This window comes from Sinocyclocheilus rhinocerous, unplaced genomic scaffold, assembly GCF_001515625.1.
Source record: "Sinocyclocheilus rhinocerous isolate Xijiao unplaced genomic scaffold, SAMN03320098_v1.1 scaffold905, whole genome shotgun sequence".
NCBI lineage: Eukaryota > Metazoa > Chordata > Actinopteri > Cypriniformes > Cyprinidae > Sinocyclocheilus > Sinocyclocheilus rhinocerous.
The window spans coordinates 385,492-406,278 of NW_015659390.1; the positions used below are offsets into that span (position 1 = coordinate 385,492).

General features: G+C 37.9%; 2 protein-coding genes across 2 annotated transcripts; both read right to left on the minus strand.

Annotated features, from left to right (window-relative positions):
• Positions 1 to 446: 446 nt before the first annotated feature.
• On the minus strand, positions 447 to 2,202 carry LOC107723728 (protein reprimo-like). Its single transcript, XM_016532435.1, has one exon. It carries the CDS (start codon positions 1,198 to 1,200, stop codon positions 886 to 888), a length of 315 nt encoding a protein of 104 aa, XP_016387921.1. The 5' UTR covers positions 1,201 to 2,202; the 3' UTR covers positions 447 to 885.
• Positions 2,203 to 8,623: 6,421 nt separating this feature from the next.
• LOC107723761 (nuclear receptor subfamily 4 group A member 1-like) lies at positions 8,624 to 14,345 on the minus strand. The gene is made up of 7 exons (XM_016532474.1): positions 14,190 to 14,345; positions 11,699 to 12,471; positions 11,422 to 11,551; positions 11,133 to 11,296; positions 10,823 to 11,025; positions 10,556 to 10,734; positions 8,624 to 10,472 (listed from the first exon to the last, which is right to left on the minus strand). The coding sequence occupies exons 2-7, from the start codon at positions 12,467 to 12,469 to the stop codon at positions 10,216 to 10,218; spliced, it is 1,704 nt and encodes a 567-aa protein (XP_016387960.1). The 5' UTR covers positions 12,470 to 12,471; positions 14,190 to 14,345; the 3' UTR covers positions 8,624 to 10,215.
• Positions 14,346 to 20,787: the final 6,442 nt, after the last annotated feature.

Sequence of the window (20,787 nt, forward strand, 5' to 3'; positions counted from 1 at the left end):
GTGAAATGTGATGGATGGTGGATCCTGTAACCGGATTGTCATGTTTTGAACCTTTGAAAAACTCTAAAATGTCATCTAGGTTGAAACTAAAATGGAACAGTGTTTTTAGAGTTCTCTATATCCTTTTAATCCATTTTGCATGCAAGTTAACACAAACTTTACACAAACACAAACACATTAAGAAATTCTTGAATCATTTCAACAAGTCACATGAATCAATTCAGCCAATATAAATACAAAACAAATGACAAATTCTTAATTTCAAATGATCTGTCCTGGATTAATGCATTTGTCCAGTTATCTTTCTCTGCTCTTGTTGTTTCAGGTGTCTTCATGAAGATGTGTTTTGAAAGAAGATGTAGACAAATAATCATCACCATTTTGAACCTAAAACTCTAAAGTGTCATCTAGGTCGAAACTAAAATGGAACAGTGTTTTTAGAGTTCTCTATATCCTTTTAATCCATTTTGCATGCAAGTTAACACAAACTTTACACAAACACATTAAGAAATTCTTGAATCATTTCAACGAGTCACATGAATCAATTCAGCCAATATAAATACAAAACAAATGACAAATTCTTAATTTCAAATGATCTGTCCTGGATTAATGCATTTGTCCAGTTATCTTTCTCTGCTCTTGTTGTTTCAGGTGTCTTCATGAAGATGTGTTTTGAAAGAAGATGTAGACAAATAATCATCACCACACATTTCTGGGTTTTAAAAAAAAGTTGAATGCATTGTTCAGTCTCCATTGCGACATTAACAGGTTCTGGTCCCAGATGAAATATATAAAAATACATTTAGTTCATCATTGGCATGAGAATCATACCAACAGGTGTCGTTCATGACAGATTGCCAGTTCGTGTCAGGTTTATGGCACGACTCATGCCGCTATCATAATAATATCCGCATCTTTGGAAGGTCTTCTGTCCTCCACCAGCAGATTTATAATACTCTCGGACTTGATGAGTAGATTGCACCCGAGGAAAAATATGCCGAAAATGACCGTCAGTGACAGCACACAGAGAACCGCGATCTGCACCAAACGCATGATGAACTGATCGCGCTCGTCCTGAATCGGTGAACCGAACCCGTCGCTCGTGATCACCGAGAAGTTACTGCAGCATCCTCGAACGCTTTCCAACGGTTGCTTCGCTGTAGATATCGTCCGGTTCAGTAGTCCGTGTGAAACATTCATGTTTTCTGTGGCGTGTGTAACGCGTATTGATGTTTTAAAACTTCCAAAGGGTCCTGGGTTTGCCAAGGTCACTTGTGCGTTTCCATGGATATAGTTTAAAAGTCAAAAAACAGTCGTCGAAGCGTCGGTTTGTGGCATATAGTCTGGTTTATGTGTTACACATGATGGAGTACATCATCCAAGCATCTCTGCAGCAGTCTCAGTGATGTCTGGAAAAACGCACTCCGTTATTTTAGTGTGCCTTGGAGCGCGCGCTAAGAGGCGCGGCGACGCACACACTTTCTTCTGAACTCGGTGACCATGGGGCGTTTGAGGGAGGGGATGTCTTACAAGTAGCCTATGTACCTGTTTTGACAGCTTTTTCAAACAAAATTCAGTAAGCACGAAGGGTTTTCTTCCTTCTTTTCTTTTTTAAAAGTTAGTGTAGGCTACTTCGTTACCAAGGAGAAACCGTGTATGTCAGAGTTGAGCATCCCGGAGTTAAAATGTGAAGTAAATTCAATATAAATCAAGGTAAATGTCACTTAAACAAAATATATATATATTCTTTTTTATCGTGTGCCTTTTCAAATCAAGTTTAGAAGTGTGAAATATTGTTTTTCTAAATAAAATGCTAGCTATAAAATTTGCCTTAGCAAGGTAAGTGGGTCGGCCACTTTGTTCCAAAAACGACTAAAATATAATTTCCACCACCATAATTTCCATCATAGTGTTTTGAGACGTGGTAAAAATGACTTCTCTGGATTCGGTTTAGAGTTTCAGTTGCAAATCTGCAAAATATGCTGTCGAAAATTGTAATAACAGATTAAGTAAACGAATGAGCGTAAAAAGTGAGTTTTAAGGGATGTTTAATTTATAAATACCCACATATATCTTTATAAATAGCCAAAATGGCCAATAGTGGAAAAAAACACCCCGCAATTTATGTAGTGATTCGAATAACTTGGTGTAGCTCTACCTCGGAACGCTTGGTGGCAGTATTACCCTGCTTTACCAGTGTAGCTGGCGTACCTAGGCGGGGTTTTTTGTACCATTACACATAAAAAAAATTAAAAAAACATATTCCCAATTCAGTTTTTTTAAATGTTATATTGCTTTTTTACATCCTCAGTTGCATAACGTTTTTTTTAATGCCAAGCACAAATTTATGCTCAAAAGTAATTTTCAAGTGCACACTTTTTGCTCTGCATTCTTGATGAAAAACATCAAATGACATAAAGAATTGTATCTCTCCATTTTACAATGAAACACATGATCACACTTATCTGAAGTTCATCACAGCCTGTGTATATGTATAGTTCTTCTTAGTCTTACAGAAAGTTAAGTTATTTGAGTTAAGTTATTAGTTAAAATGCTTTAATTCTGAATGAGTAAATAGCTTTCATCAGCCATTCATCTGTAGATGGTGCAGATCCTCATGCTAAGAGTGCTCAGAGATGCACCTTCAACCTTTTGCTTTTTAGAACACATATGTAATTGCTGGTTTATGATTACTCTCTAAGGACAGGCTGATGATCTTTGCAGATGCATGACAACCTTTTAACATTATCTAATTAATATTATACAACAGCTAATTCCTATCCCTTAAATTGATTGGCCAAGGGCCATTCCAAGAGAACTGATATTACAGTCCAGCAGCACTGGAACTTTTCACTGTTAATATTACTCCTCTTGAACATGTTAGCGGCGTTACAGATGGGCTGGTAGTGCAAATATTGATCATGCTTGGCTGCTTTATTATTATTATATTTATTGCTTTTCACCTAAAATAATTATTTTTTTAATTAAGTTTTTATTATTAGAATTTTTTTAACTATACTATTTGTATTTTACTATAACAAATACTAAAATAATACTATTTGTAATAATACTATTTGTATTTTAATTTAATTATTAATTTATTTAATCTGGTCTAAAATTATTCTTATGAAATGTGACAAAATCAAGCTCATATTGGTTATACATTCTTTATCAGACTATACTGAGATTGTCATAAACCAGATGAGGGTAATTTATGCTGTTGAAAAAGGGGGGAAATTATATGCTGCAGCATGTTTAAAGCAGATAACTGGAATATCGGTAGCTGGTAAATTAGTCACCACCATGTTGTTAGCATCTTGTTTCCGTTTTACCGTGGCGCAGGATTTTCCTCAGGTCCAGGTGAGAGTGATGGTGTCACTTACACTTGCCAAGTAGTGTGATAATCCCAGAGGGGCCTGACTTCGCGAACACGCACTGAGTCACATCTAAGTGCCGTTATTGATTTCATGTGATGAGAGGTTATTTTTAAACTCAAGGCTAATGTTAGGGACCGGCAATCCCCACCCACGACACCCTTCTGAAAGGCCAAAATATAATTCCTCTGGGGAACAACGTGTACACTGAGAGGAATCTACGCCTGTAGTGTGCGGGAGAATTAGAGAGAGAGTGTGTGTATTAGCAGGTTAGAATGTGCTTTCATGTTTGTGTAACATATCAAATCTAAAATTGCATGCATAAATGGAAAAAGTTGGAAGGAGAAAGCAAATTATTTTTTTCTAATTTAAAAAAAGTGGAAACACTGCAGTTAATGTCAGATTCTACTTTATTTACAGCAGAACGGTTGGCATAGTTGTTTTACTCATTCATTTGCATTCATTCTGTAAAATAATAAACCTGCTCAGCCAGTTTCATAGTAGGATCCTGCCTATTGTAGTTGACAAAACATGTGAATTGTGTGAAATGGCGCATGTTAATACAAACAGAGAAATTTTTACTATATATCAGTTGAAATGTGCGACATTCCTGTCTGTACTCACTGTGTCTCGTGGTAAAGCTGGTTTTCTAACCGCTGTGTTGTAATGCAGTGCAGTTGCTGGGTGAACAGGCCTCACTGCACATATTGAAGCATTCCCCGTGGGTCATGCCGTTCTAAGAGGGAGTCCCTACGTGACTAGCTGAGCGTTAATATTTCCATTTATTTTTGTTTTGCATTTAAGGCGTCATATCCTAAGGAATGCAATTTTCTTTAATAAGATACAGGAGCTCAATATAGTTAAAAATAACTTTTGTGAATTTCTTGATATCAGAATACATCAACACATGCTTGTCCAAGCTCGGTTTAATATACTTATTTTTCTTAATAATGCAGATGATTATTTATTATTTAATTAATACATTTTTTTTATTATAATTTGTGCCGAGTCTTGTTGTATCCATTTATTTTTGTCTTCCATAGGCACCATTACTTTTGCCATTACCAATACTAGGAATTACATTTTCCTTAAGATGTACACTAAAAATTATTTATTCTCAATTTCCATAATGTTTTTAATGTCAGATTACATTGACACAATTGTCCAAGTTCAGTTTATTATTCTTATTATTTTAGATGATTATTTATTAATGTTTATTTTTTAACTAGTATTTAATTTCATTACATTTGTTCTGTGTAATTATTTCTCATTACTTGTTAATCTTTGTTATTGTTATCAAAATCAGGAAATAAAAATAAACGGTACAAATTAAAATTTTTAATAATTATTATTATTGTTTAATGTCACATGTAGGGGGATTTTTTTGTCACACTTAGGCCTTTTTTTTTTTTTTTTTTTTCAGATTAAAAATGATTAACTTTTTTTGGGGCAGATTTGATATGCTCCATCTCCAAATTGAGATCACATTACAACATTTTGCAGAACCATTTGATGCTTTTCCTTAGAATTTTCTCAAATTTCAGGCAGAAGAATTAACTGAGTGTAGACTTGTAACAGAGCTAAAATGTGGTGTTAGGAATCAAGAATTTGTGTGATTATTCCCGGGGATAAGGCTTTCTCTGTTGAGTGGGAAGGCTCATGTCCGGGAGCTGTTCTGTGATTTCTTTTATTATCCGTCCAAGCATTCATTCAAATGGAACGATTGAGTGTTGAATTGAAACAAGTGCTGGATGGAAATAACTAAAGATTCTTGAGTCATACAACATCCATCTATCTTTATCTATTATCCATCTCTCCTATCTTCCTCCAGTATTAGCATTCAGTCTCTGTCCCTCGCCCTCTCAACACCCCTAATTTACAACTAAAGCCATATTATCATAGATGAAACATGACACATTTTCACACTGAATGATAGACCACATGATGCCCAATCTGGATTGGTTTAGCATGTTCGCATTGAGTCATGAGTTCAGTGTGTACAGTAAATGTTCCCTCCGCTTTATGCTCCACTCACTATCGATCATATGCTGCTGCACCTGTTTAGAGCATGACAAGCCGTCAACAACACTTTGTCAACTCTTTCACTGAATCTACATGGGCTCACAGTTTATAAAAATAGCCCTGCTGTCTGTCCCAGAGTGAGCAAGACTGCAGGCTGACAGAATTATATTACAAATAATACAAAGTTGCTAATGCATGTTTAAGGCTAAATCCGGAAGAAGGATTTGAGAAGATGTTTGCATGCAGTGTCTTTGGATGATTTGTCAGAATTTACTTGCACCAAAGCAGTGAGGCTCAAAAATTGAAAGGCTGTCGATGACTTTATATATACACACCTGTTACATGGTTAGTATCTGGTTATGAGGGTCCTGCATGTGTTCATTTTGTGCATTTTGTTCTTGGAGTGTGGAAGAACTCAGAACAACCTCTGGGCTCTTATCCAAAACTTGCAGCTCCTCATCGAAACTTGAGCCTCCCTGTTGGTCGTTTTATATCCCAGTATTCTCATGTTCTCAAGACTGTTGGTGACCAGGAGGCTGGTGGAGGCTTATATAATAACTTTATTTTTTGGAGGTGGACCAGTCTTGTGTAATTGTCACCATGGCAATGTGCTTTTCGACACCTTGTTTTGATTTTGCACCGAAAAGCTGTCTTTACCAGAGTAATCCGAACATGGAAACTGTGGATATTTTTGTATGTTGTCCCTGGCCTTGCCCACATAACTGCTGTAATCGGAGTGATAATGACTTTATCCAATTACGTCTTGTGGATGAGCTCTGGTATTTTTTATTAGAGTGCTGCCATGTCCTTCAGATGTTCCTATAGGCTTGCCAGACAAGTTATAACAGTTAAAATGTATCTCTAGCAACCACGTAGCAACCATCAAAAACAGCCTAGCAACGCCCTAGCAATAATCTAGAACACCATACCTTACCTTACCCTGTCTGTCTGTCTGTCTGTCTATCTATCTATCTATCTATCTGTCTGTCTATCTGTCTGTCTGTCTGCAGTTTATAGGTCTTGATTTTGAATGAACTCAGTTCATAATACTACATAAGCCAGGAAAATGTGGCTCTTCCCCTCTCATCTGTCATTGTCAAATTGACAAGGGAGCAGATTGAGTTACAGGACACAATGATGAGCTAAATGTATTTACCACAGGGTTTCCTCTTTCTTCTCACTGTCTGTGCAAGGTGCCCACAAGAGCTGTGCAAATTATTTACTAAAATATAAACGTGAATACTCTAAGTAAGCTGTTTATTAACAGACATGAAATTCAGCGAAGAAGGGAGTTTTAACGACAAACTATGCAAATGAATACAAAATATAAGGTGCTGCACTGGCCCGCTCTCAGAAAACTCATTGTTTCTTGGGATATCCCTTTTCTATAATGACTCCCCTCATGAGGCAAACTGTAAGCCACTTTCGGGCCAATTTCATTGCCACCGCCCAGGTATTATGTATTATATAGTTAAATTTAGAATGGCCTGGGATATTACATAACATTTCTGCCCAGGGTCACTGATGTTGAGGATCCTTTTCAATTTAAGCCCCAAAATGCATCTGCTGGTCTGGAGCGCTGGAGGAAGGTGTCACAGGCAGTCCCTGGCACTTACTCTGTCTGCTCAGTTGTACTTTCCTTGGTGGTATCATCGGTCGCATACCTTGGCAGGCACAGGAGGTGTCAGAGCAAATTACAGTGGCCCAAAATTAGGCCATAGAATTTGGTGTTCTCTTCGGGGGAGGAGGATATGTGACACCCTGCAGGCCTTGTGGTGTGTAGCGTGACTGACAGCCAGCAGACTCAGGGTTTTGAAGCTACCGCACAAAATTATTTAGAAATACCCCTTTGGGACAAAAAGGCTCTCCATGTTCCAAGGTAGTCTGGTGCGAGGTATCATGATAGTAGTAAGATGGGTCTGCAGGGGTACCTGTGACTCATAAACCCTGTATTTTAGAATGGGACGCAGTCAGGTGATGAAGCTTCTGTACCTACAATGTCCTACAATGTTGTGATGAATTTAGCTGAATGAAATCTGATGAGATGATTTACACACACTCCAATGAGCTACCGATACCTTTAGACAAACCGCAAATTGGCTAGTAGTCTGTTCGTTTTCATCATTACATTAATGAGGGTTTACAGGGAGTTGCTGTATGGTTGCTGAGATGTTCATAGTGCTTTTTTACTGTACTATTTTCTAGGCTATTTCTGTAGTACTAACAAACTGAACGTGTTTTAAATAATAACCACGTTTATTCACCAATAAAACCAATTTCTTTCATATAATTTAACTAATTGTATAATTGACACACTTTTACCCCACCTCATAGTCAGGGGTATGTTGAAATCCCTTAGTCTAAATATGAGCAGTGGTAATTTCACTGCTATTGTATAGCCTCATAAAGCAATATAATGACGTATGTGATAATCTGATTGAAAATGGCCTGATAGTAAAAAAGAAAGAGATCTAAATATAGTTCAAGAACCACGTCAAACTGATGTGACATCAAGTTCAGATCTGAATCATTCGCTTGACACAGATTAGCCAGCTAACTGTCCATATGGAGAATGTTCAAAACCACAACTTCCTTCAAGAAAGGGAAAGCTCATCGCAGTGCAGTAACCAGATGATATCATGATTACTCTATGAAAGCAATGTTGAAACTCTATATAGTAAAGAAACAAATCAATACTTGAGCTATACGATAAATGGATAGGGCAGAATCTCTTCCTCTTCCACGTCATTCCAAATTTGTACTTTCTTCTTTTTTTTTTTTTTACTTAAGGTTAATTTTTGCCCACTCTTTGCAGTATAATGAAAGTGAATGAAGACTGGAGCTCCACAATGACAAAAAAATAAAAAGAACCATAAAATTGTCATAAACGTTATCTTTATGACTGTGTTCTATTTTAAGCCCTAGCTTTCTTTGGCATGTTCATTAGCATGCGTGATTCATAAATGACTCTTTTGAATTAGATATTGTAATCTAGTTCACAAAACCGGTCTGGATGAATTGTTGACAAATTGGATTCACTGACTCAATACTGTCACAGGAGTTAACACAACATATATTAACCAATTTGTCTCAGAAAAAAATCATTTATATGGCTTCAGCAGACGCCTCATTCATAAAACGTGCATATGCACAGATTTAATTTAAGAGTGTGCTAAAATCCATTCCACGCCAACGTTAAGATTTCTAAAAACTCTTTATAATCTCTATTGCTTCGCGCCAGATCAGATTCTAAGTGGGCGTACATGATTTCCTTGTGGCAGAGTTGAGTACTGCAGGTATTTGGAAATCTAAAGCAATTCATGCCGCTTGGCGTTCTCAAGTAAAGGATTTGGACATTGACTGGTGCTTGTTTCTATGCAGATGACATTAATTAGGGGGCATTTACAGGGCAGAGATCTGACACCATTCAGCTGCACACAATTTCAAGATCATTTGTGATTTATAGATGACTCATCTGGATGAGAGTCATATGCACATTTTTTGTGCAAATTTTCATTTCTCAGAATCACATGTACGCATGTAGAATGTTATGCAACATTTTATAAATGAGGCCCACAGGATACAAGCTAGAAGTGCTTAACACTTTTTTATGTTTCAAAGAAGAAAGAAAAACACAGGTTTGGAATGGTGAGCAAATGATGACAGAAACCACCCTTTAACCGCGTTTTTTTTTTTTAAATGAAAGAAAAGCCATGCAGATCTTGCTATAGCCTCTTTATCGATAAACTAAATGATGTAAAGAAATGTTTCATAGCACCCAAGATGATTTCTGTTCCAAATTTATTTAGAGAGCTGCACAAAATCAATGAAAGATAAGCAATACCCTCTCATTTTATGTAAAAAATAAAAATTTCAGAATGCCCGATCTTGATTTTGTCATTATGAGAAAAGTTACAGTCTGCAGAAGCTCTAGTCATACCTATACATCTTTAAAATACATACATACAAATATAATTACTCTAAGGTTTGACTGGTACACTAAACTAAGTCAGGCGTCTGTAATAATACTTAAAGTATTTGCATGTAAGAGGCTGTACATGGTACATGTACAGTAGCTGCACTGGATCTCCCGTGACTTTTTAATCTTTTATATAAACTACTGACTCTTAAAATACACTAAAGTTTCTAGTGTCACTGGATCTGAAACATTAGACAAGTGTACCACAGTCCTCCAATGCACTCAAATCAGTCCTGTACTCAAACACAGTAAATCTCTGTTTTCAGTGTAAGCATGTTTTGGAGCATGTTTAAGGGAGACTTCAGCGTATTTAAGGCTTTGTATGATAATTTAAGCATCCAAGTAAATGCTGTTTGTACTCCCTGTTTTGGTCCATGGCATTTCTAACATGAAGTTGGAGATGTTTTACTGGATTCTTGGATGCTGTCTATGTGGAATATGCCATCTGAACATAGCTGTAATACTGATGGGACTTCTTTCATCTAGAAGTCACATGTAGAGCATTTGAGCTTCTTGTTTTGCAACACTGACCTGACATGCTACTGACTGAAGCCACCATTTCAGCTAAAGTATACTAAGATTTGAAACTCCATGTCTGTTTAGAGTTACCAACAAGTTCAACCAAATGAATAATTCTCGTTATATGTCTCTTAGAGAGTTCAATGTTGAAGACTATGTGATCTCCAAACGCAGGCGTAAGTAGAATGTAATCGTTCTCTGATTCCATTCCAAGAAAGCAGAGAACAGTAAGCAATAAAGTCCTTTGACTAGTCAAACCCTTAAGAGCTCCATCTCTTTTATCTGTTTAAGTCACTCCAGTTGTCCATTTATAAAGCCTCTTCAGAATGGCAACGTGTCCATGAAGATTTTATCCACAATGGGTGGAGGTGGGACCAAGTCTTCCAGTTTAAGATAGAAGATTCGCTGGAGGCCCTGGGTGCACAGTGTTCTCAGCTCTGGAAGTTTGCCCAGGAGTCGGGACAGGTAGTTGGGCCGGGTGGCCTCAGGGGTACTTGTGGAGACGTGATCTCTGAGACACGTGATCAGGTGGTTTTGGAGGTCTTCGATCCGTTTGGGTTCTTTCAAACCGTGTCGATCTGTTGGTCACAAGTGAAGGTTAGAGATCTGTTTGGGATAAAACATTACATTTCTGTAGTCTGTGTAGAACAAAGTAATTTACCTGTGATTATGACCAGTGTGGCAAGACAGGAGAAAGACGATACATCCAATTTCAAGCGGTGTAAACTCTGAGAAAACTCCATAATGGAGTCAATCCAGTCGCCAAAACTTCGTACGCACTGCGTCCGGTGCAGAACCACACCGTTGCAGAAAATAAGTTTGTCTGTCTCAGGGTTTGACCTAAATGTAAAGAGATAAATAGATGCTTAGTTACCCCAAATAGTACTTCTATAATGCTAAATTCAGTGTCATATGAACTGACATGTACCTGTAAGCTAGCCGAAGTATGAAGAGCTCAACAAATGCTGACTCCAGAAGAAGGTCTTGGTCCTCCTTACAGAAGGCACTGAATCCAGGGATGTTTCCAGCCCACTTCCTGATCACATCCATTGACCCTGTTAGCAGGTCATAAAACTGCTGTATGTCGTTGGCATCCTCCTTCTCAGACAATCCGGATACCGATTCCTGATACTACACAATGACCAAAAATACAATATATTAATTGACAATACTATTAAAACAGCACTATAGCTTTAATTTTTGCTGACAGATTGTTGTGAAGTGTGGTCTTTCCTCACCTTTGAATAGTCCAGATTTCCACTGGCAGGGTTTGAGTCAATATGGGCAGTGACGAGAGAGGCGATGATGTTTACAGGCGAAGACACCGACAGTGAGTCCTGAGCAACTTTTGGCTTGGATGGCAGACGACCTCTTCTACCTTTCAGGCTGTCTGTTCTCACAACTACACAGAGTCACAATAGGTACATTTATTAAAACTGCTTTGAGGGTATGTGGGTATTTTAAATTCTTTATGTATTTTGAATTAATTGTTTTTTTATTTATTAATATAATATTTTTAAGTCTCACCTTCTTTCACCATCCCCACAGCTAGGCACTTTTGGAAGCGGCAGAACTGGCACCTGTTTCGCCGCCTTTTGTCCACTGGGCAATCTTTGTTGGCGAGGCAAACATACTTGGCGTTTTTCTGTACTGTGCGCTACAAAATCAAAAAGGAAACCTAGTCAGTGAAATAAGCCTGATTTCCCAAATCCAAAATTCTGAGACGAGTTGACATAACATGACATGATTCAAACGTATAATAATTTATCAGCAAGACAAGTACAGTACGCTCACGCTCTCTCACCTTGAAAAAGCCTTTACATCCTTCACAAGTGCGCACCCCATAATGCTGACAGGAAGCGTTGTCTCCACACACTGCACAGCGCCCTTCGTTTCCTGTGGGGCTCCTTACTTTAGGAGACAGGTGTCTGTCCATCAGTCCTGAGCCATCCCGACTGCCCTGCTCCAGGCTGAAGGGAAGTGGAGAACCGTGTTGCTGGGACTGGGAGAAGGGATCCTGATCTGGGAGTTGTGGCTGCAGCTGTCCCAAAGGAGAAAGCTCGTCGTGTCCAAACGTGAAGAAAGTGGCGGCCTGGTTCAGAGGCTTCTCTGAACCCCAGCAGCCCTCATCGGGGGAGCAGGGACCAAAGGTGTTGTCCCAGGCAGACATGGGCTGGAATCCCGGGGTAGAGGGTGAGGGCACAGATGCTGGACTTCCAAAGCAGTTTGACCCACCTGGAGAGGACAACGTCTCGTCTAGGTAGCTAAAAGCGAACGTGCCTGGGTAACAGCCGTACACCTGGAGGTCGTCCAGCTTGAACAAGTCCTGCCTGGAGGTGCCGCCCGGACAGGAAGAAGCAGCACCTGTGGCGATCTGGCATGAGTAGGTATCAAACTCCCCAACGTAGCCTCCGACCAGAGAGGTGATGCTGGGTAGGGAGGGTGCGGAGAGCTGGTCCCGCTGGTCAGTCACATCCATGGCCAACCTGGAGGTGAAGTCAGGATTCAAAAACTCTGAGCTGAAGAGGGAGCTCTCATAGGTCTGGACTCCATGTTGACTTTGAACACAGGTCATTTCTGTAGAACAGAACCACAACATCTACTTTTCAATACCGTAGATATTGCTGCTGAAACGTCAAACGCCTGAAGAGTTGAATAATGCATCCTGACCTATTCCTAGATAGACTTACTCGACGACCAACGAGTCTGTATAGACACAGTTCTCTGAAGTGCCTTTTGAGATTTCTGAGAAAACTTAGAGAGCCGTCTGGCTGGAAAGGGCAGCCATGCTTATTGTGTTACCACATTAAGGACGTCAGACGAACATGACACGTGGGTTGCCTCACTGAGAGGGTGTTTATGTTTGTGAGTGTGAGTGGGCGGTGTATGTATATGGAACTTTTTTAAGATAGACTCAAATTTCCCCTGCAAACTCAGACATAGTGTTCCATAAGGTAAAGATAAATTAAGAAAAGAAAAAAAAACTGCAGGCAGTGAAAAAGTGCTTACATTCATTCATACTACATTCTAACCACATGGATTCAATCTTTAGACCAGCAATGGAAATATTTGGAAAAAGTGGCACTATCAACTTGTTTTAAAAGAGTAATTCTGCAGAAAGTACTTTAATGAGCTTGGTAAACGCATAAGATAATTATGGCTCAGCAGTTTGACAGACATTCATGACCTTGCACCCATTGGAACATGGCACCTGATGATCATTTGACCCCTAAACATTTCATTGTCTCAATATGTTGACTAATACACAAGTCAGTGCATTAGCATTAGATATGTTTCTTAAAGTCAAAAATGTCTAGGTGGTGTAACTGTCTAACAATTGTTAAAAAAGCTTCATTTAAAAAAGAAATGCTGGGCATAAGTAGTTTAGCATAACCTTTTATAATTATTTGTTTGAAAATAATCACTAAAGCAATTTTGTTTTAGAATATTATTCATATTGTGAAAAAACAGTCAGTGTAGGATAACTAACATGCAGGAAGCCAAGTCATTTTGTTTACAAAATAATAATAATAATAAAAGTTAAACAAATAAGCAGACAGAACCTCCTTCAGACCCTGAGTGTCAAGGTCATCACTGTTATTATTTTTTCACATCGTTTGTGTGTGTACACTAAAGGCTACACCACTTGACATTTCTAGAGTAAATCAAAATGTGTAGTAAATTAACGTTTTTATATATGGATACGATGATATCGTTTCTTAGAACTTGTTTAAAATTACATTTTTCCTTTCTCGTTTTAAATCATTATTTGTATTTTACCTATATGAACCGTTTAATATATTAATGTATCATACAAATAGCCTAAGTACAGTCAGGTTTAAAAGGAGAGTGTATGCAGATAAGTAGTTGGCTGTTGCGCGAGCACCTGTTGCAGAAGCGTGCAGAAGCGCACCACTCACTGTAACATACACACACCCTCTCAGTCTATTCTAAAAGTTCTTATCGTCTGACATTCAAGTCTTTTTACATTTTAAATTCCAGAAGCCAACTCATTCTGTGCATTCAACTCGATCTACATACGCGCAAGGCTGTTTGTTTCTGAATAACTCGCGCGCTCCACGTAGTAAAGAATACAGAATAGTACTAAAGGACACAAAATACATAAAATCAGCAATATCTCAAAATGAAAACGGTTTCCATTTATAAACACGCACACCTACTTTGAATAACTGCGAACTCATCTGCTGTTCGTATGCTATTTAAAAGAAGCATAAAACAGAAAGAAAAGAGTGTTCACTGACTTCCACATTTTAAAAGCAAAAATATTTACGTACCTGAAAATGTGTTGTGGTGAGGGACCTATAAATGTCCGTATTCCAAGTGATGGATAACCATGTATAAACGTCCCCTGCCACGACAAGACGGTTTTCTAAAATTTCTGTGAGCGAGCAGATATATAGCGACTACTTTATTGTGCCGTTACGTCAAAGGTGCATCCTCTCGAGGCGTTCCACTGGCAAATATGGCCATGCAGGGGCGGAGATCCTCGGCAAATCTTTCCGGCTGCCGACCAATCAGAGCGCTCGCAGTCAAAAGACATGACGCACACACGGGATTCCATTGACGCAAACAATTCGCACGTTTATTGTTCTAATTATAGCAGCGTACTGCTGTGCAACTGGTTGAATTTAGTTAAAAATAGTGAGGAGGAGACACAAATAACTAGCAAATAAGCAAAGACGAGCATCAGAAAGAGTAAAAAGAAACACACAGCTTTTAAAAAACATTTTAAACAAGATTAATTTAGTTGATAAAATTAAATAAAAAAGTATTTTTAGCTAATTTTAGGTAGCCTATATACATATATTTATTTTGTTAGAAAATTGTTTTAAAAAATATATTACATAGGGTAAATACATTATATGTTTTGATTAGATTTTTTAAAATATATTTCTCTTAAATTCTCAGTTATTATTGCTATACCACATGAGACAGTTTCCTTCCTAAAGAAACCCACAAAGAGCCCACGAGGAGAGGGAAGGGCTACACCTGCACAGCCTGAACGTGTCAAAACATGAAAGTGTTCGAAGAAAAAATGAAAACGGAAGTCAGCGCTGTCTGAGTACTACAATACAGGGTGTGCGAGGGATTGACAGTGCCAGTAAATGATACGTCTCTTGTGCCATGCGGTGATTCTCATGCTTTTCCTTTTAACTGGGAATGAAAATCAAGCATAACTTCAAGTCAACAAATACTATTTTATGCAGTTAGTACTCCAAACAGTAAGATTTAAAACAAATAAATACATTTTTGTGAACCTATTTTTCAAAGCACATATTAAAATTGCACTCTGTTTATCACAAATAAAAAGTATGTAGTGAAATATTAAAAATTGGAAATAAGGAAATATTGAAAAATACAACTATTCTGAATAATTGAAGAGTCTATGGTGGTTAAGGCCCTGTCTACCATTTCTACAGACTTGTTCATCTATATGGTCAACAATCTGACCTTATGCATGTCGTACCACCATTTCACTTTAACTTGCAGAAATAATTCACATGATGAAAGATATTTAAAGAAAAAAGCTTTATTGATGTCCATTATCTTAGGTTGATATTCTGACCATTAGTAACTCCTGACAAATGTAAAAACATCCTGGGCCTCATTTATAAAGCGTGTGTACGCTCAGATGTGATCTTACAGTGTGCGTACGCTTAAATCCATGCCAATGCTCATATTTGTGAAAACTGGCTTTGACGTGGAAAAGTGCTTAGCGTCACGTAAGGGTCTGAGCAGACGTATGCACTTTTTCTTGTTCGAGTACTGCAGGTTTTTGAAAATGTAAGCTGTTCTTGCAGCTTACTGTTCTAAATGAAAGAATTTGGATGATGACTGGTGATCTTTTACATGTTAATGACATTAATTAGGAGTCGTTTACAAGACAGAGAGCTGAAACCATCCATTTGCGCGCAAGTTCAAGATCATTTGCGATTCATAGATTTCACATCTGAAAGAGACGCTTACGTGTGTTTTCTGTACGTACGTTCATTTTATGAATCACCCATATGCATTTTTGAGAGATGCTCGTACGATCAATTTTTGGATGGTTTCTGCACAACATTTTATAAATGAGGCCCCCTATCTCTGCATGTAGTAGGTGTAAATTTTCATACTAGTAAACAATTGTACTCTAGTTGGCTACCTTTTAGGTACAGTAAATCAACTGCCAACCATGCATTTCTGAAGTTGAGGTGCTTGTGCTGCTATTTTAAGGAGCATGTCTTGAGTAGGCTACTACATGATGATAGAAGCAGTCCATATCAGTTGTTTCTTACATAGTACTTTCACACCTGCGACAGACAGTTTCCTCTGCCACATCGGCAAGTATAACCTTTCAGTAAAACACATTGAACGAGTGACCCAGTCTTGCTGAATAGGTTGATTCAAGTGCTGGCGGCTAAGTAACATGAAATGCAGGCCACTGACACAGTATCCAGTTTAGGTATTTAAAAACAAGGACATCAGGTCTTCAAAAGAATTCAGAGTAGGCCAGCATGGTGGCAGGAACTGAATGCTGACTCTTTGGCGATGGCCTGTGCTTGACCTGAGATCAGGGGCGTAGATTACGCGGGGGACGTGTCTTTATATTGATATTTTTACTAGGCTATTTCAAATAACTGTTTTCTATTTGAATATATTTTAAAATGTAATTTATAGATAATATGTGACCCTGGACCACGAAACCAGTCATAAGGGTCAATTTTGGAAAAATAAAATTGCTTTCCATTGATGTATGGTTCGTTAGGATAGGACAATATTTGACCAAGATACAATTATTTGAAAATCTGGAATCTGAGGGTGCAAAAAAAAAAAAAAGATACAATTATTTGAAAATCTGGAATCTGAGGGTGCAAAAAATTCAAAATATTGAGAAAATCGCCTTTAAATTGGTCCAAATGAAGTTCATAGCAATGCATATTACTAATCAAAAATTTATTTTTGATATTTACAGTAGGAAATTTACAAAATATCTTTATGGAACATGATCTTTACTTAATATCCTAATGATTTTCGGCATAAAAGAAAAATCGATCATTTTGACCCATACAATGTACTGTCATTTTTATTATTTTTGAAGACTGAATCTCTTGTACACTTCACATTTCACTCCAAAATAAATAAAAACCCTATAAATATGCATAAATAAAATGAAGCCTATTTGAACAATAATTATTAGCCTAGTACATGTTTTTATTTTAAATCATAAAGGCAATGCAACGAATAATCACGATTCACTTTTTTTGTAATTTAAGAAGTACATCACATTACAGTCATGCATAAATTATAATTTATAAAATCAAATTTTATTTTTGTATTTCTTTCTTTTTATTTCGTGGTTAAATGACGTATTTATTGCACATTCTTGGCAGGTTGCAGTCTAAGACACGCTTTATCGAGTTGAAGTCTTTTATCGGTGTTTCCTGACGTTCTCCGTGTTTTTGCCAATTTCCATCTCGCAGTCTGTGTACTCAGAATTGGCTTTACCTCCTCTTTCCGCCGTTATCACGAGTTGGCATCTTTTTCCTGTTCAAAGACTTTTGCTCACGAGCCTGTTATTTCTCAAGGCAGCGCGGAATCTCCTTCGTTCTTCCGCCTGTGATGCGCGGACAGGAGCGGGAGCCGCGCCATCGATCTCAGTGTAGATTCGCTCTTCCTCTTTTGACCGTGCGGTCGGAGAAAAGAAAGGATGTGTCTTGTCTCAGTCACAGAGACCAAAAAGAGGAAGCTTCGTCAATGACGTCATGACGCGCTTCGGCTGACGTTGCAGGAATCCCTCCCGCGCGCTCTGCCATATGGGGAAGCCCAGCCGAATACAGCAGAAGCGCCTGTTGCTAAATGACGCGACAGTTTTCCATTACGGCGTCCATTTACTTCGTGCCATAAGCCGGATCACGAGCTTAATTACTTTTAAAATAAACCTTTTAGGGACTGATGATAAGGCAAACGAGCACCGAGGGACGGTTTCAGTTCAATTATCTTACAGCTGCTGAGCTGTTGGCATATAGGTTGAGCTGAACTTGTCACAAGGGGCGGGATAGGAAAACGACGAGAAGGAAGTGGTCACAAGACCATGAGAAAAACAGTGTGCTGACACGCAGAAAGCGATCAGATCGGAACAGGTGTTACGAGAAAAAAAAATAAAGACAAAAAATACACATTTCAAATGAGTAAGAAAAAAAACGTAGGCTATCTCAGAACCCCACACGACACGAAATAACCAATAATTTCAAAAAACACTCTTGGTCATGTGAAATGCTAGTCACCTTGACCTGTCTTTCGTAAAATTAAACAGCTTTTTCTAGGTGGAAAAAGTGGTAATGCAAGTGGACATTTTGGGTGCTGTACTTGTCTAACATTTCATTTCAAAACCATGGGCATTATTAGGGGATTGGTCCTGCCTAGCCACTTCCACTGTTCAGGCAAGACTTTCCATTATAGTTGTTGGAATGCTGCTGTGGGGATTTGCACACATTGAGACAGAAGGACATCAGTGAAGTCAGGCGCTGATGATGGGTAATGGATCTGGCTTGCTATCTGCGTTCCGATTCATCCCAAAGGTGTTCAGTGGGGTTCAAGTTTGGCCTTTGTGGAAGCCAGTCAAGCTCTTCTGCATCAGACTCTACAGGAGGATCCTACATGAGTTCCACGTTTAAAGCTGAGCTCTTCCGTACTACTGAAAATGTTTGTCTAAGGAGATTATATACTAGAGTTTATTCAACTGTTAGCATTAGAGGAAAAACCCAAACCTTTTAATTATATGGGGTGTGCACATATGTTAATGCAGCCATGTTGCGTATTTATCAAAAGTAGTATTCATTTCTTTCGGTTTAAATCTTTTTTTAATGGACAAAATATGTGAACGTTTTTTTTAAATAAATTTTTTTAAACTTATTTTTCTATACACTGTACATATTTTTTCTCTGTTGTAAAAAGGTTTTAAACAATGAAATGTCGTCATTCTGTTGGATGCTTCAAATGTTGTGTCTTTCAAGTTTCACTCAGTAAAAAACAAAAAACAAACTTAAAATCACTTATTCAGCAGAGGCATTGCTTGGTCCTTTCAACAGAATGCGCATTTGCATTAGCTGGAAATTAGAGATATATATATATATATATATATATTATTCAGCAATGATTATATTGATCACATAAAGACTTTTACACTGTTACAAAAAAAATCTATTTCAAATAAATTATGTTCTTATTAACTAAAAAAATGTATTATGGTTTCCAACAAGAATATTAAGCAGCACAACACATAGTGATTCACATAGTGACACAAAAGTCTTTTTTAAAACTGATAATCTGAAATATTTCTTGAGCAAATTAGCACAATAGAATTATTTCTAAAGAATCATGTGACTCTGACTGGAGTAATGGCTGCTCAAAATTCAGCATTTCCATTACAAGAATCAATTACATTTTTAATATATCTTAATGGAAAACAACTATTTTTAAATTGTATTAATAATTTACAATATTATTGATTTTACTTGGGTTTCTTTTATTATTTTTACTTGTGTCTAACAGAGAGACAGAAGGCCCTAGGCTCGTTTTCACTATTGCTCTCAAATCACATATATTATGGGACATTATGTACTACCTGATGAAGGCATAAAGGGTTGAAATGTTGTTTGTTTACTATTAAAATAGAGTTTGAGAGCATTGTGGCAGTGTGCTGTCCTTTCATTCTCTTTTTTTTTAAGTCCTTTGATCTTTTGATCATGCACCAGCTCTAAAGTGTTTTTGGATGTGCACATACCATTTCGTTATGCACTATGGAACATCATGCACTGGTAATTTTACCATATAGCACGTATGCCGTACATACTCGGTTGCTGGGTTCAGAGTCAGGCACCTGTTGTTAAACCAAAGTGATTTACGTACAGCTGTTCACTTTCAAGAGTTAGCTCCCCCTGTCTGTATGTCAGTAACTGCATTATGTGGCTCTCCACACTGCAGCATGCCTTGTAGAGAGCCTTGAACGCAGCCTGGCTTTTGAATCAGATCAAGTGCATATCATCCTTCTAAATAGCCAGTTTGCTGTCTTGATTTAACTGTAGCTTAGCACACTGATTATGTAATGATATGCAAATGTGCCAAGATAAGGTCCCTTGACTTTGACTGGATCTTGAACTTGACCTTGAGAGGATATTGACCGCCAGCACAAGTCCCAAAAGGCTTAGGCCAAAGCCAGACAGCTGCCTTGTGCCCTCGAGCTGAAGCTATCAAATGTAAACCACCAACTTGATCACTGTAGTTTCATTTCAACTTTTTAATGAGGACATGTGATGCTGTTAAAGGGACAGTTCACCCAAACATTCTGACATAACCTAAATAACTGGACACGCTTCTCAATATAGAGTGCTGCAATGATGCATATTTTATAGGCCAACCTGGAAGTTAACATCACCCTGGTTTCCTCAACACAAACCCAACAGGATTTTTCCATTGGCTTTTGAATTATTGCAGAAAAAAGGCCATGTGACCAAAAGCTATAACTGAACAATGCCACTGTCACATGACTTCAAATGTCATCACCATTAAGCCTCCGACAACTATTCCAATCTTTATTTAAAAGCATTTTTGCTTAAAGTTTAAATTAGAATAATTCTCAAGAGCATGATTATAAACACAACAAGTCTGTGAAAGCGGACTAGTGAGTTGAATTTACCTAGCATGATTATGTTTAATGTCCCCCATAACATCTGCTGTCCCGCTTAGCCACTTGTTAGCAACCACCTTTTTGGAGACAAGTAAAAGCTGTAAAGAAATCACAAGAGGGTATTACTGATGTATTATTTGTATTGTCAAATAAAACATGAAAATATCTTGTGTTAACCACAGACCTTATTTCAGTAATTTAAC